We start from the raw sequence: 14,611 nt of genomic DNA, 5'->3' as shown, positions 1-14,611 counted from the left end.
GAGTATTTTTGCTAGTTGAAGAAACTATAAGTGTTAAAAATGGTTGTATCTTAATGTCCATATTTGTTGACTCCATATGTTTTAAATCATCGTTAAGTCCTTCGTCATTCACAGCAATCGCAACAAGCTGAGAATTAGACTATCCAGATTGTATAAAATAAGTTTTAATTGTTTTTTATCTTGTGCAATTATATGTTTTAGATTTCTTCGTTTGCTTCTTTTTTGCGTGCCCGACCAGATTTACGTTTTGGATTAGGCCCATCACTACTGCTACATTTATGTTTATTCATACTAAATAAAAAAAAAAAACCTTTTGATAAATAGTATAATACAAAGTATCTCTAATATTTATTTTAATTTTAAAGTACTTAAATGTATTTCTATTGTTTTATAAAGTTAAAAATTAAAAAATTTATAATTTCCTTTTCCTTCAAAAATTAAAATAGAAGCACCTTCGGATAAATAAAAAAATATCGTGCGTTAAAAAAAACGCCCATGTGTTTAGTGCAGGGTTTGGAATGAATGCATTCAATTCTAAAAAAAAAACTGAACAACTCACTTTTCTATTTCATTCCCATTCCAAACTTCCACGGTAGCCGCGTCATGTCCCTTGTACAGTGTACACATATTTGTACAGATACATTACGCTCTTCATTGTAGATCATACCTCAACATTGATATGCCCATCATACTTGATCAGCAAGTAAGGGTTGTATGACACAACAAACTCATTTCCTACTTGGTGACCTCTGACGTTAGCTTCGAGTCCGTTATTTGGTCTGCGGTACGTCAGGTAACCGCTGTCGGAAATGTATAAAGTCTCTTCGCTGTACTCTTTTGAGTAGTTTTTTTGAGCAACTGTTGTCCACCATACACGGACTATTATGGTTAAGCTGTCCACACGGTCCACGAATCATGTGTGATGTCACACTGTTAAATAGGTGTCTGTCAGTTGCCGGGTCTGGCAAACAGGCACATACCACATCGTCAACGTCGTCGGCAGTATGCAACTTACTGTCTTCTTGCAAGATAATGATTATGTGGGCGTGCGGAAGATTTCGTTTCTGAAACTCAATAGTATAAACGTAAGCATCAACATTACCAAACACCTTAGTAACTGTTATATCACGCATTAGATTCTTAAGTTTTGCATGGAACACCCTTGCCACCAAATCTGGCCTGTCGTTAGTTTTCAACCAATTTGGAATGTTGTCAACAATCTCTGGCCGCTTAGGCTTACATGTAAACGTTATGAACAGGTCAGGTTTACCGTACTTACGCACAATGGCCATTGCGTCATGGTAACATTGTTTCATGTGACGGGGGCCACCTACAAACGTCGATGGCAAAATCATCCTACGACCGACAGGATCGATTTTATCTACATGAAGTTGTTGATTTATGTGGTCCACAAGCCCCTAATACGCTTCGGCAAACAGCGTCCTTTGATTGTCTCAAGTGTAGCGTAAATTATTCGCTTCCATCCGAACGTACTGATCACACACGTACTGCTGTAACAAAAAACCACCGGCATGCAATAAACTTAATGTTTGGCCGTCATTCCTATTTCCATTATTTCCTGTATATCGAATAGCCAGGCGGGAACACACAAACTCTCTGATGGTGTTCCGAACGCGAACAGCATTGCGACGGTTGCCTTCTTGTAGCAGGTTGTAGTGCCAACCGGTTTCTCCATACGGGAAGAACAGTGGATACAGCATAGGATCCGCATGAGGTAAGCCTACTGATATGCTTTGCATCCGATGTTGTGGGTTGACTGGGTTCGTGTCATAGATGACCAGATCAAGGTTCTTTGGTAGTAGCCCGTCGTCACCAACGAATATGACTGCTACTTCATTTCAGTTATCATGCAGCCCGGATTTCAACGGAACGGGTTTCGAACCTGCCTACCTAATGTCGGAGAACCTCGTCCCGTAGCTTGTTACAAAAACGGCAATTGAGTGTCATCGCCCGTTACGGTGAAAGTCGATACCTGACAGAGCAATCCGATTTCGGCGGATTGGATTAATTTCCCGTGGATCGCCCGATGCTTTTGAGTATGGAAAATAAATAAATACACTCCGAAAGGGTTATTAAGTGTCTAGTTATCAGTCATCGTCCAGTGAATATCGATTCCTGACAGGGCAATCCACCTGCGGCGGATTGTCATACCTCCTGACGTCGAAGGCGTTGTGTCGTTTAGTACGCAAAAAAGTTTAAGTCGAATCGAGCCCTCGATTTCTCAAGCGATCACCATTGAAAATCCAGTTAAACGCGTTTAAACTTCCCAGGTAGGACGATGTGAGCGCAAAAGGAAGATTTTAAAAGTATTATGGAAAATACATGTCAAACGTTGACGAGTTGAAGATAAAAAAACTGTACATAAAATTTAATATTTTTTTTGATATTTTATAGTTAGATATCGAAAAGAAATATTATGCACTTTCTGTGATGACAAAACAACTTTATTGTCATCATTAGAATGTTCTCAGGCTATAATATAAGTTGCATATCATATATTATGTACATTTGAATTGTGCAGACTGTTAGCAATAACTATAATTGGTTTTTATTTTTAATGAAGTATATATAATATAAGTTATAATGTGTAACATATATACACATAAATATATATATGTTACGGGCAAAAGCCGAAATCGGGCAAACCTCAGAAATGCCCGGGCAAAACGCGAATTGCCCACAATCCTTGGGCAAAATGTCATATTTCGGCTTTTGACCGGGCAAACCTAGTTATGACCAACATCATTTGGGCAAAACCGCTAAAACCGTATACTGACTTTCATCGTAAGGACAAAACCGTAGAGTTTTAAATACGTTCGCTAATATTATAAACAAATTTAATAATTATAAAATAAGTATTATTGTACAAATATATAAAATTAATATATTTAAACCTCACTTGAGTCACTGTAGCGTTTTAAATAACCACTAATATTAAATACAAAAAAATAATAATCATAAAATATTGTACAGATATAATTAAATATAATAATAAAAAAATAATATTTTTGTTTATTTGTTGTTACACATATTAGAACTACACACAATTTAAAACGCTACAGTTTGACTCAAGTGAGGTTTAAATATATTAATTAAGTTTATTTAATTATATTTGTACAATAATACTTATTTTATAATTATTAAATTTGTTTATAATATTAGCGAACGTATTTAAAACTCTACGGTTTTGTCCTTACGATGAAAGTCAGTATACGGTTTTGGCGGTTTTGCCCAAATGATGTTGGTCATAACTAGGTTTGCCCGGTCAAAAGCCGAAATATGACATTTTGCCCAAGGATTGTGGGCAATTCGCGTTTTGCCCGGGCATTTCTGAGGTTTGCGTGATTTCGGCTTTTGCCCGTAACATATATTTATTGAATATAATAATCTATCTTTGATCTATTTAAAAAATGAATGATTGAATACTATTGTATATATTATAATAATATAATAATATATTTTGTCATCATCAATCAAGCAATTTAAAATTAAATGTGTGAGATCAAATCATTTTTTAAATTTGAAAAATATTTTATGAGTAGTAGTGAAAGATTGGATATCAAAACGAAAATAGCAATTAATAATGATCGAATTAAATGAGAAAAAAATTGCAAAAAATCCAAATACGCAATTTTATATGGAGCCGCCCGGATTACGACGGAACGGGTTTCGACCTGCCTACCTAACGTCGGGGGACCTATCCTAAGATCTACCGACTACAGTTTGAGTTGTAATCAACGACCAAATCTCGAGTATTTAAACCGTTTTAGAGATGCGATGAATACTACATTATAATATGTCGTTTAACCGATACAATTTTTACGATTCGCGTGTCACGAAACCGTAAATCGCATATTTATTGTCGTTTAGAGTGTTTCTGACGTATTCGTTTACATTATTTAATCGTATACGTCTTAATATAATGACGATATCGCCCCAAATGTATGCGATTAAAGGCATTACAACGACTGAAGAGCAACGATTTTGCGATGTTTTTGTATAATACAAATAAGGATCTGTTAAACCCGACGCGCGTTTCTTTCTTATACACATAATAAAATAAATCGTATTTCGTACGCTGTCGAGACAGGGCCGGATTTACCTACAAGCAAAATAAGCATTGCTTACGGCCATCGAAAAAATTCGGCACGTAAAATGTCTAGTTTTTAAAAATTAATTATATTACCAGCCAACACGGCAAACGTTGTTTTCCAATATAAAATAAATTATCAAATAAATCCGAACGTTAGTTTTCATTATCTTCTTACAACAATTATACGAAAAAATTTCATTAAAATCGGTTGAGCTGTTTCGGAGAAACACGTTATATTCATTACGCGTTTGTCAAGGTATATACAGCACATGCATACGAGACAGCGAATAATATTATACAAAAGTGTGTAAAAGCCCGTGTTTCGATGGAAAGGCCCGCAGATAATGAAACGCAGTGCCATCAGCTATGGGACGTCAATAACTCATATAAAAATAGGAATTACTTATAATTAAATAATAATAAAAATTTTCGGAATTTCTTATCTGTATACCGTACATTATATTATTATAACATGATATCTTTGTACTTGTCATCCGAACGATCATTTGACGACGGCGAGAATCACAGTCATTTAATAAATATTTATAGTGAATGATGAAATGTTCGTTTATCTATGAACACGTCTTGTGTAGTTGTGTTATAGTATTTAAAAAGTTTTTATAGTGTGGTTTCAAGTAAATATATTTTTTTTGAATTACCGAGAAAAATGTCAAAACCAAAAGGAGGTTGGGAAAAGTTAAAAGAAACTCAAAAGAAAAAGAAGAATGAAGCAGACTTTCTAAAAAAAGTAAATCCTCTTACATCGTATTTTATACCTAAATATACTAACAGTGAAAATACCATTAATAAAGAAGATAATATTATAAATACGAGTACATCGGACTCACATAATGTCCCAAGTATATCGAATTCGTTCACTGGTGCTTCTTCTAAAAATAATGACGTAATTGAGTATTCTAATGATCCCGGAGATTGGAATTTAACATCCCATAATTTAAAATCTTACTTAATAGAAAAAGGGCCGAAATTCTTTCAAAATATAAATGCTGACTTTTCCTTAACAAAAAAATATTATGAAAATCCTAAGGTAAATCGTTGTTTGAACATAACTGCATTTTTCTATACAAAGCCTAATGGTGATTGTTGTAATAGAGAATGGTTACTTTATTCGCCGACTAAAAAAATGGTTTATTGTTATTATTGTATTCTCTTTTCTAAAAATAACATAATGTGTGATGGGTATGATGATTGGCGAAATGTTCAAAAATTTCTTGAAAACCATGCGAAAAAAGGATATCATGTCTTGGCAATTAGTATGTACCTAAATAGAACGAAACTATCGAGTAGAATAGATAGTGAATTAGAAAAACAGTTAACCGAAACACGTGACTATTGGAAAAACGTGTTAAGACGCATAATTGAAACAATATTATTTTTATCGGGACGTGGTTTACCATTTCGAGGTTCGGACGAACACTTCGGGTCAAATCATAATGGAAATTATCTTGGAATATTGGAGCTTCTTTCAAAATTTGACCCATTTTTAGCCCAACATATCGCTGTACACGGAAATCAAGGAAAAGGACACACATCTTATTTGTCCAAAACTATTTGTAACGAATTTGTTGCACTTATTGCAAACAAAACTCGTACAATGATTATAGATCAATTAAAAAAAGCTGGTTGTTTTTCAATAAGCGTTGATTCTACTCCTGATATAACCCATATGGATCAACTAACTATTATTTTGAGATACGTAAGTAATGATGGACCAGTAGAACGTTTCATTACTTTTATTCATATTACAAGTCATACTGGTGCAAATCTTGCTTTGTGTTTACTTAACTTTTTGAAAGAAAATGATATTAACATAGAAAATTGTCGTGGGCAGAGCTATGACAACGCTAGCAACATGAGTGGGACTTATACTGGTATGCAAGCAGAAATAAAAAAGTGCAATTCATTTATTGATTATATTCCGTGTATTGCACACTCGTTGAATCTCGTTGGACAATCTGCTGTAGATTGTTGTGTTGAAGCAGTTTCATTTTTCGGTTTTGTCCAAGAAGTTTACAATTTTTTTTCCGCCTCTACCCAACGCTGGGATATTTTAAAAAAAACATTAGTAAAAAATTGTCCAGTTCCTAAATCCAAATCAGTTACTAGATGGAGTGAAAATGCTGAGGCCGTTAAAGCGTTATTTTTAAGTTACGAGAATATTAATGAAGCGTTAAGAAAAATTCAAAATGATACATTACAAAAACAATCAACTCGACACCAAGCTTCTTGTTTAAGCTCAATACTCGGTCATTTAGAAACTGGCATTATGTGTGAATTATGGCATAATATTCTCGAACCCTTTAATAAGTGTAGTAAAAGCATTCAGAGTGGTATAATTGATTTATATACTGCAATTAACTGAATTGAAAGTCTTAAAATTGTCCTTCAAAATATAAGAAATCAATATGATGAATATGAAAGCAATGGTATGAAAAGAGCTAAGAATGAAGACTATAAATTAACTAGGCATAGAAAAAAATTTAAGAGAAACGAGAGTAGTTTTAATGAACTAAATGCAAAAGAATCATTTAAAATAAATACTTTTTATGTTATAATTGATCAGCTTTATAGTGCTTTGGTACATAGAATTAACGCTTATACTACCGTAAGGGATAATTTTAAGTTATTATCAGACATTTCAATGGACATGCAAATTGAAGACATAGAAGAAGGAATGAAAAAGTTATTAGAAAGGTATCCAAAAGATTTCCCTGATGATTTTACAAATGAGTTTAAACAGTTTTTAAGTTTTTCGTCAACGTCTTTATCATTAATTACAACGAACGAAAATAAGAATAAAAATATTTTGCTTAACATGTATAAGATGATAATTGATTTAAATGTGACCGAAAGTTTTCCAAATATTGAACGGTTGTTACGTTTATATCTTTCTCTTATGTGTACCAACTGTACAGGAGAAAGATCATTTAGCCGATTAAAATTATTAAAAAACGTTTTAAGATCTTCATTATCACAAAATAACCTACAAAATCTTGGAATTTTAAGTATTGAAAGTGAATTTGTAAAATCTCTAAACTTTGAAGATGTGATCCAAAATTTTGCAAATGAGAAATCCAGAAAAAAAGAATTATGTTTTGATAAACAAGTTGATAGTTGCGACGATGACAGCAGCAACTAATGTTATAATAATTTATGTATTTACTTATAATTTAAAAATATATTTTATAAATAAAAATTTTCAATTTATCATAGTTTTGAGTTAAATCATTTTATATTCATTTGTAATATAATATAATAATATTTTGTTATTTGTAGTATTCACTCATCATCACCCCCCCCTAAATTTGGTGAAAGACTATTATATATCTAATAGAAAACAATATTCTTCATATACTCATATATATACCTGTTTATTACCTATATTTATTAAGTAATTAATTAGGCCCATCTAAATAATTTGCTTACGGCCCCCAAAGTACTTAATCCGGCTCTGTGTCGAGACAGTACCGATAAGGTCGCGGAGGCGTCCGAGGGTGGAGACACCGAAAACAAAACGACGCGTATTCGATACGGATAAACGATTTAACGTTTTAACGTATCGTAAAAAAAAAAACAGTAGTGACGATACGACGACCGACCGGAGAACGCGCCGCGAGTAGGGGTCGTGGTTATACACGGTTATTAGAGTACACGTGTACAAGTAACCCGGGTACACGGACTAAAAATATATTAATATCCGTGTTTTTTATACACGGGTATTTTTTACCTGATACACGTGTATTTAATACCCGTACATCGTTACCCGTGTATTTAATACCCGTGAAGTAAACACCGGACTACAGTGTATTTTATTAATTCAGGTAATAAATACATATAAATAAAATTATTTCAAAACCTTATATATTTTATTATGTTGAGATATGATACCAAAATAGTTATGACATAGGTACAAAATAAAAATTATGTTATCCGTTAAAATTTAAAATTGTACGCTATCGTTAGTTGTAATATTATATTCTTATATACGATTATTTTCAACTGGTTTTAACTTTGAAACCATTAAACCCAAAGTTATCTTATCGCCGACTTTACGGCATTGATAGCTTGTTAAAATATTTTGTCAATTTTAAGATTGTTTTATACTATGTAGTGTATGACACCTCGCGCGACGTTTCGTATTCACGGTTGTACGCGATTTCGTTATTTTGATTTGAAAGATGAGTTCAAAAAGTTGGGTGTGGCAATATGGTAAACGTAAAGGTGATAGGGCATTTTGTGATTTATGTGATGATAGATCTAATAAAGAGTTTAGTTGTGCTGGTGGGTCAACAGGATCATTCGGAAGACATTTAAAAGTAATACATAATATCGGAAGAACTATTCAAAATGAAATGTATGTATTTGGAATTATAATTGTTGTATATAGTTGTAAGTTTTAAGTAATTAATAGTTAATACTTAATACTAATAACATTTATTTATTAAAATAATGTATACATAATAATATTATATTGTAGGGACAGTGTTGGGAAAGTTCCTTTTAAAAAGGAACTCTTTCCCGTTCCTATATTTGAAATGGAACGCATTCCGAGCTTCGTTCCTATAAAAGGAACGCGTTCCTTCCCAACACTGTGTAGGGATCATATACAGGGTATTGTAATGATTTCTAGAGCTCTGCGCTATAATTTATATGTTATATTATATTTTATTTTTTTACAACTAAATAAATTTGAATTTTAACACACTTTTGAAAATTGTTTAAAAATCTATGACAAAACCAAATTAAAAGTTTTAAACGCCAAAACGGTTTTAAAATACTTATTTATAAAATAAATATCTTGGAATATAAAAAAAAAAAAATCTATAAACAATTTAAATTATGTATTTTTTTAGTTGTGAAAAAATAAAATAAAATATTACATATAAATTATAGAGCAGAGCTCTAGAAATTATTACAAAAAAAAAACTTATAAATATTGAATAAAAAAAAAGTTATAGCAAATTACACGAGAGAACCAACTCGTATTTAACTCTTTCCGGCATGGTGGCTAGTACAGCTGACCACTTAATTTTTCTGTTTATTGCATGGTGGTTAGTGGAGCTAACCACTTAGAAAATATTTTTTCTTTTTTTTTCATTTCATGGTCGTTGTTGCTGACCATCATAGCTGATTAGTTCATATACCACCAGATGGCATGGGATTTATCAATATTAATTAATACTAAATACATTTTAGTTATGTTGAATTTTCTAAAAATATATTGGTCGAATTTAATTTGTGTTGGTTTTCCCAGGTTATTCATTATTATTTTATCTGTGTATTATGATTATCTTTATTTCCCTTTCTTAGTAGTCTATCTTTCAGTCTAATCGACTTAATTGCTTTACATTGTGCGTAATATCGTCATTTTCGGTGTTCAACTGCAATAACCACCACGCAGTTATTGTCTACATTTATATAATTATACGTAACTATAAATTTAATTTGATTTTTCCTTTATTTCACTCATCTAGACTTCGGTAAGTTACAATATACTTTAGTTTATTATAATTTTTAAATTACGTAAATTGTATAGGAACAAATGTTATTAACTTTTTAGAAATGTTGCGACATACTAGAAGTTTAAGTAAAAAAGAAATTGAAAAATGTTTAATATTTGATGATATACCTTCTGGGTCTGATTTAGAGAGTTCTGATGAAGATCACAATGATTACGATAAAGACCCAGATTTCAATTTGTATTCTGACAATGATGATTATTATTTAGACGAAAATGAAATTGATTTCGCTCCTTCTACTTCTTCAAACTTATATTCCACTTCACTAATCAAAAGACGTAAATTAAATACAAATTTTGACGAACTAGATCAATTTAGCAATGCTACATCAACTATTTCAACTTATTCACAAACAAATGTTCTAAATAAATCTGTACTTATACGTCCAATATATTCTATAGGTGTTCCAACTTGGTCTACAGAATATAATTTTACTTTACCAGATATAATGTTTGATGATTCACAATCAAGTGTTTGTAATGAAATAAAAGAAATGGTTGATATTACTCCTTTGAAAATATTTTTAAAACTTTTTCCAGAAGATTTATTTGAATTAATTGTTTTTCAAACAAATTTATATGCTACTCAGCAAAATAAACTATATAAACCTACTTCTGTTGAAGAAATAAAAATATTTTTTGGAATAAATATGGTTATGGCTATGAAAAAATTACCTAGTTATCGAGATTATTGGTCAACGTTGTAGTAAACCGTATTACGTAAACGCACGGTTTACTTTAATTATGTATAAATTGATAGTATTTCCATGACGCGGAGTAAATCATTGTACTTCGTACTTGTTTTTTTAACCTATTGGCATTGATCCTGTTATGCGGATTCCATATTTATGTAAATTACTAAATTAGCTATTTTTACGTTTTTATCGTGTAAAACTTCTAGGCACTTCTAAGCATGTGAGCCAATCCCGTGGCTCTATAGAAATCACGCCACGGGCATACTTTTATATAAATATAGTAACTAAGTAGTCATTTAGTTAGAATTATTTTTACCTTTAGCTTAACTGCACGTAGTTCTCAGGCAGAGTAACCTCTGTCTTCAAACTTTATTTTGTTAACTTATTGTTTAAATATAAATATAATTTAATAATTATATTATCAGTTTTGTTCTTGCAAACCTTTTATTTTATACTATTTCTACAATCAAGCCCAGCAGCTAGACGTCGGACTTCGTCATTAAATAATTAAGTGTACAAGTGTAGTACGAGAGTACTACATACGTAACTTTTGGTGTCAGGTGTGGGGTTTCCCTCTGAGTGAAAATTTTGATTTATCAAAAAGTAACTTGGGAACTCACTGACGAACTACGACGACTGCACGTTTGGGACGAGACAAAACTTTTAGTGGCGAGTACCTCAACCAACATCAGGGCTTTCCACATCTTCACGTACCAGAGCATTCCGCAGTGACACGTTACCTGAACATTTCAATTTATTTTTTTTTTAAGGACCAGACCATTACAATTATTTAGGTATTTATACCAAACGTTGATAGAGCTCGTGGTTCTATGCAAAATATACTATCAGTTGTCACTCAAGTTGAACATGATTTATACAAACTCTGTAAGTTAATTCTTAATGAAAAAATATACTATTAAAATTAAAATTTGTTTTATTATTTTATAAATACGGAATATAGTTTTCTTAAATATTATTTCACATGCCAAAAATTGCTGTTTGCAAATAAAATCTATTAGACATGGACAATGTGATAAAATTAGCAGATGGTAGACAGTTGACACTGAGGGAAGTAGCTAGTAATAATTCGGTTGCGAGCCCTCGAAGGTACCAGCGTTGTTATTGCAAGACTAGTTGTAATAATAATAAGCATTGTGGGGCTGAAAAATTATGTTATATTAAATGTCATGGGAGTAAAACTTGTAAAAATAAATAAAAAATAATAATGCATTTATTCTATTTTTAAAAATATCTGGGTACTTACATAATTTTTCAAATTGTAGTATTTGAGATTCATGCGCTTATCTGATTTATAACATCAATTACCTGTGTATTTGGTCATTAACGTGATTATCCAGTTTATAACGATAATTACCTATATATTTGGTAAATAACGTTAATTTCCATTTAACATCATTTACCGTAACATATATACAATTTTTATTTTTAAAAGGTATTAATTTTATTTTGTTATTATTCAAAAATAAGGACGAATTTTTTATTATTAAATAGTTTGAACTATAATTAGGTAATTAAAGTTAATTTACTAATTTTATTTTATTTGTAATTGTTGAAAAAATATTCTATAAAACTTAATGATATACTGGAAAATTTTGTTATTATGTTCGTAGCGTTTAGCGTAGCTAACCACCTTAAAATAGCAAATTACAAGGTTAAAAATTAACTAAAAAAGTTTTTTAGTGCTATGATTATTTGTTTGGTAAGTATATACATTAAATGTTAAAAGAAAAAAAATTAAAAAAAAAAAAATTGCTGTGCATCTAAGGTACCATTTTCATTTGCCGCCCTGTGCCTGTGAGAGTTAACTAACGCTATTTTTTTCATCAATTTTACAATGTATATGTGCTGGCCGCCCATTCTTCCCCTTCCACGCGCCTGTTTCAATCCGTCGTTACGACAGCGCTGCGTCGAACTATCTGGCCGCCCAAATTTACGCACGCGCTATATGCTTTCGACGATTCGCGTACGCATTTAGTATACAAATAATAATAATAATAATGATATCGACGGCCGATTTGTGGACGCACAATATAATAATAAACTCACGCGACGATTTGCGTACGCGTTTACAATAATTATACCACGGCAATTCGCGCACGGATAAATAATAAATAGAAAGGCGGCGATTAGCGCACGCACAACAATATATATAAAAAAAACAGCGATTCGCACCACAAAAACAATATAAATTAAATAAAATAGAAAAAAACACAAATTTTCGACGAAGCCGACTCGCGTTTGTCTATAGTTCACACACGACAACGAACGCGAGCCGGAATCTTGCGGTCGTTGCCCTTTATTAATTATTATTAAAATTATTTAATTTTTCTCAGTGATAATAATGATCTTGAAGTTGAAGAGAATAATACGATTGTTGGTATGACACAATGTTCATCATCATCTTCAAATACTTTAAACAGCGATGGTTCATCATCTTCAGAATTTCGTGAACCACCACTTAGGAAACGACGTAGAACTTTTATGAATAAGACCATCGAACCTAATAACATTTGTAGTTCTGAAAGAACAGAACAAATCACCCAGGCGTTAGCTAAAATGATTGCCATTAACCAAATGCCTTTATCATTTTGTTCAAGTTCCGGTTTTCAACAATTTATGGCTATCGTCGAACCAAATTATTTAATATGCAAGGAAGGCGCTATAAAACGAAGACTCAAAGCATATAAATCATCGGTTGAAGAACAAATAAAGAAAGAATTAAGAAATGCTAAGAGTGTAAGTTGTACATCTGACTGTTGGTCGTCAATATCTCTACAATCGTATATAACAGTTACTGCACATTTTATTGATGACCAGTGGTGTCCAAAATCTTACACTCTGACAACTCACCAATTGGAGGACCGTCATACAGCTCTCAATCTAACTAATCAGTTAGAAACTACTTTTAGTAAATGGGAAATCGAAGAAAAAGTTATGGCAGTAGTCACTGATAACGCTAAAAATGTTTTGAATGCAGTCAGTTCACTTACTAATGTTACAGAAAAAAATGACCTTACATGTTCTGCGCATACATTACAACTGGCTGTTAACAATGGTTTAAAATATGAAAAAATAGAAAAATTAATTGAATTAAGTTCTAAAATCGTTGGCCATTTTAAACATTCAAATTTGGCCACTCAATGTTTAAAGGCTAAGCAAGATCAACTTGGTTTACCTACCGAATGTTTAATTCAAAGTTGTAAAATCAGGTGGAACTCCGTATTCATGATGTTGGATCGACTGTATCAAAATAGGTGTCCAGTATCAAATGTTTTTGCTGATCGCACAGTTACTACAGCAGCAATGGCACAAAAGTTTGAAGTAACGGAGAACCAATGGATATGTATAGAAACTATAGTTAAATTACTTAAACCTCTACAAGTAATTACAACTATATTTTGTGGTGAAAAGTATTGTTCAATTTCAATGGTCCGGCCTCTTCTTAAAATTGTTATGGAAAAGCATTTACAACCTCAGATAAATGACGATGAAATTGCTGAAAATTTTAAACATACTGTAATACAGGAATTAAAATACCGTTTTAAGTTAGAATGGAATCCTTCCAGTCACGTGTCTGCTAGACAAATTGCATCTTTTCTCGACCCAAGATACAAAGATTTAGAACATGAAGTAGCAGATGCAAAAGAGGAAATTCGAAAACAAGTCAAGAGTTTGTTAGATGATATTAGTAAAAATAATAGCGATATTCAAATTCAAACATCTGAGACAAAAAACGACTCCAGTGCACTTGCATTTCTATACGGTGATAAGCACAACTGTAATACAGATGATACTACAGTTCAACTTCAAAATTACTTGGCAGAACCACAATTACGGTTTGATTTGGATGCATTGGAATGGTGGAAGACGCGTGCAATGAAGTATCCATTAATGGTTGTTTTAGCTGTTAAATATTTAGGGATACCAGCAACTTCAGTAAGTTCTGAACGGTGTTTCTCGACTGCTGGAAACATAGTTACGGCTAAGAGAAGTTGTTTGGCACCCGAGACATCTTTCCGTGTGTTGCGGGGTCGACCAGTTCTTCCGGGTTGCCCCGGAGACACTCAGCCCCTTGTTCCCTTTATGTAACTGCGGCTGTTCTTCCGGGCGGTAATCCAGAGTTCGGGGTCGTCCACCGGCGCGCTCACCTCGGGCGCCATGAGTGACCGCCGCGGCCTGAGCCCGACGGATTATCGCCTGAGTCAACCCCTTAGCAATACGTAACTGAACGAAGTATTACCA

The 14,611-nt window shown here is 32.5% G+C and overlaps 2 protein-coding genes and 1 pseudogene across 2 annotated transcripts; 2 read left to right on the top strand and 1 right to left on the bottom strand.

The window, feature by feature from the left end:
• Positions 1–555: 555 nt before the first annotated feature.
• LOC112590859 lies at positions 556–917 on the bottom strand (annotated as a pseudogene).
• Positions 918–5,303: 4,386 nt separating this feature from the next.
• LOC112590860 (zinc finger MYM-type protein 1-like) lies at positions 5,304–6,497 on the top strand. The gene has a single exon (XM_025334442.1). The coding sequence runs from the start codon at positions 5,304–5,306 to the stop codon at positions 6,495–6,497; it is 1,194 nt and encodes a 397-aa protein (XP_025190227.1).
• A 7,298-nt stretch (positions 6,498–13,795) lies between these two features.
• Positions 13,796–14,458, top strand: LOC112590861 (zinc finger BED domain-containing protein 1-like). Its single transcript, XM_025334444.1, has one exon. The coding sequence runs from the start codon at positions 13,796–13,798 to the stop codon at positions 14,456–14,458; it is 663 nt and encodes a 220-aa protein (XP_025190229.1).
• Positions 14,459–14,611: the final 153 nt, after the last annotated feature.

Source organism: Melanaphis sacchari, unplaced genomic scaffold (genome assembly GCF_002803265.2).
Source record: "Melanaphis sacchari strain LSU unplaced genomic scaffold, SCAv2.0 Contig1214_pilon_pilon, whole genome shotgun sequence".
NCBI classification, from domain to species: Eukaryota; Metazoa; Arthropoda; class Insecta; order Hemiptera; family Aphididae; genus Melanaphis; species Melanaphis sacchari.
The sequence above is the reverse complement of the archived record's forward strand: the minus strand, read 5'-3'. Positions and strand labels throughout refer to the sequence as shown.

Excerpts from the sequence above, each read along its gene's own strand:
- LOC112590860 (XM_025334442.1), top strand. The coding sequence starts at position 5,304 with ATGTGTGATGGGTATGATGATTGGCGAAATGTTCAAAAATTTCTTGAA.
- LOC112590861 (XM_025334444.1), top strand. The coding sequence starts at position 13,796 with ATGGTCCGGCCTCTTCTTAAAATTGTTATGGAAAAGCATTTACAACCT.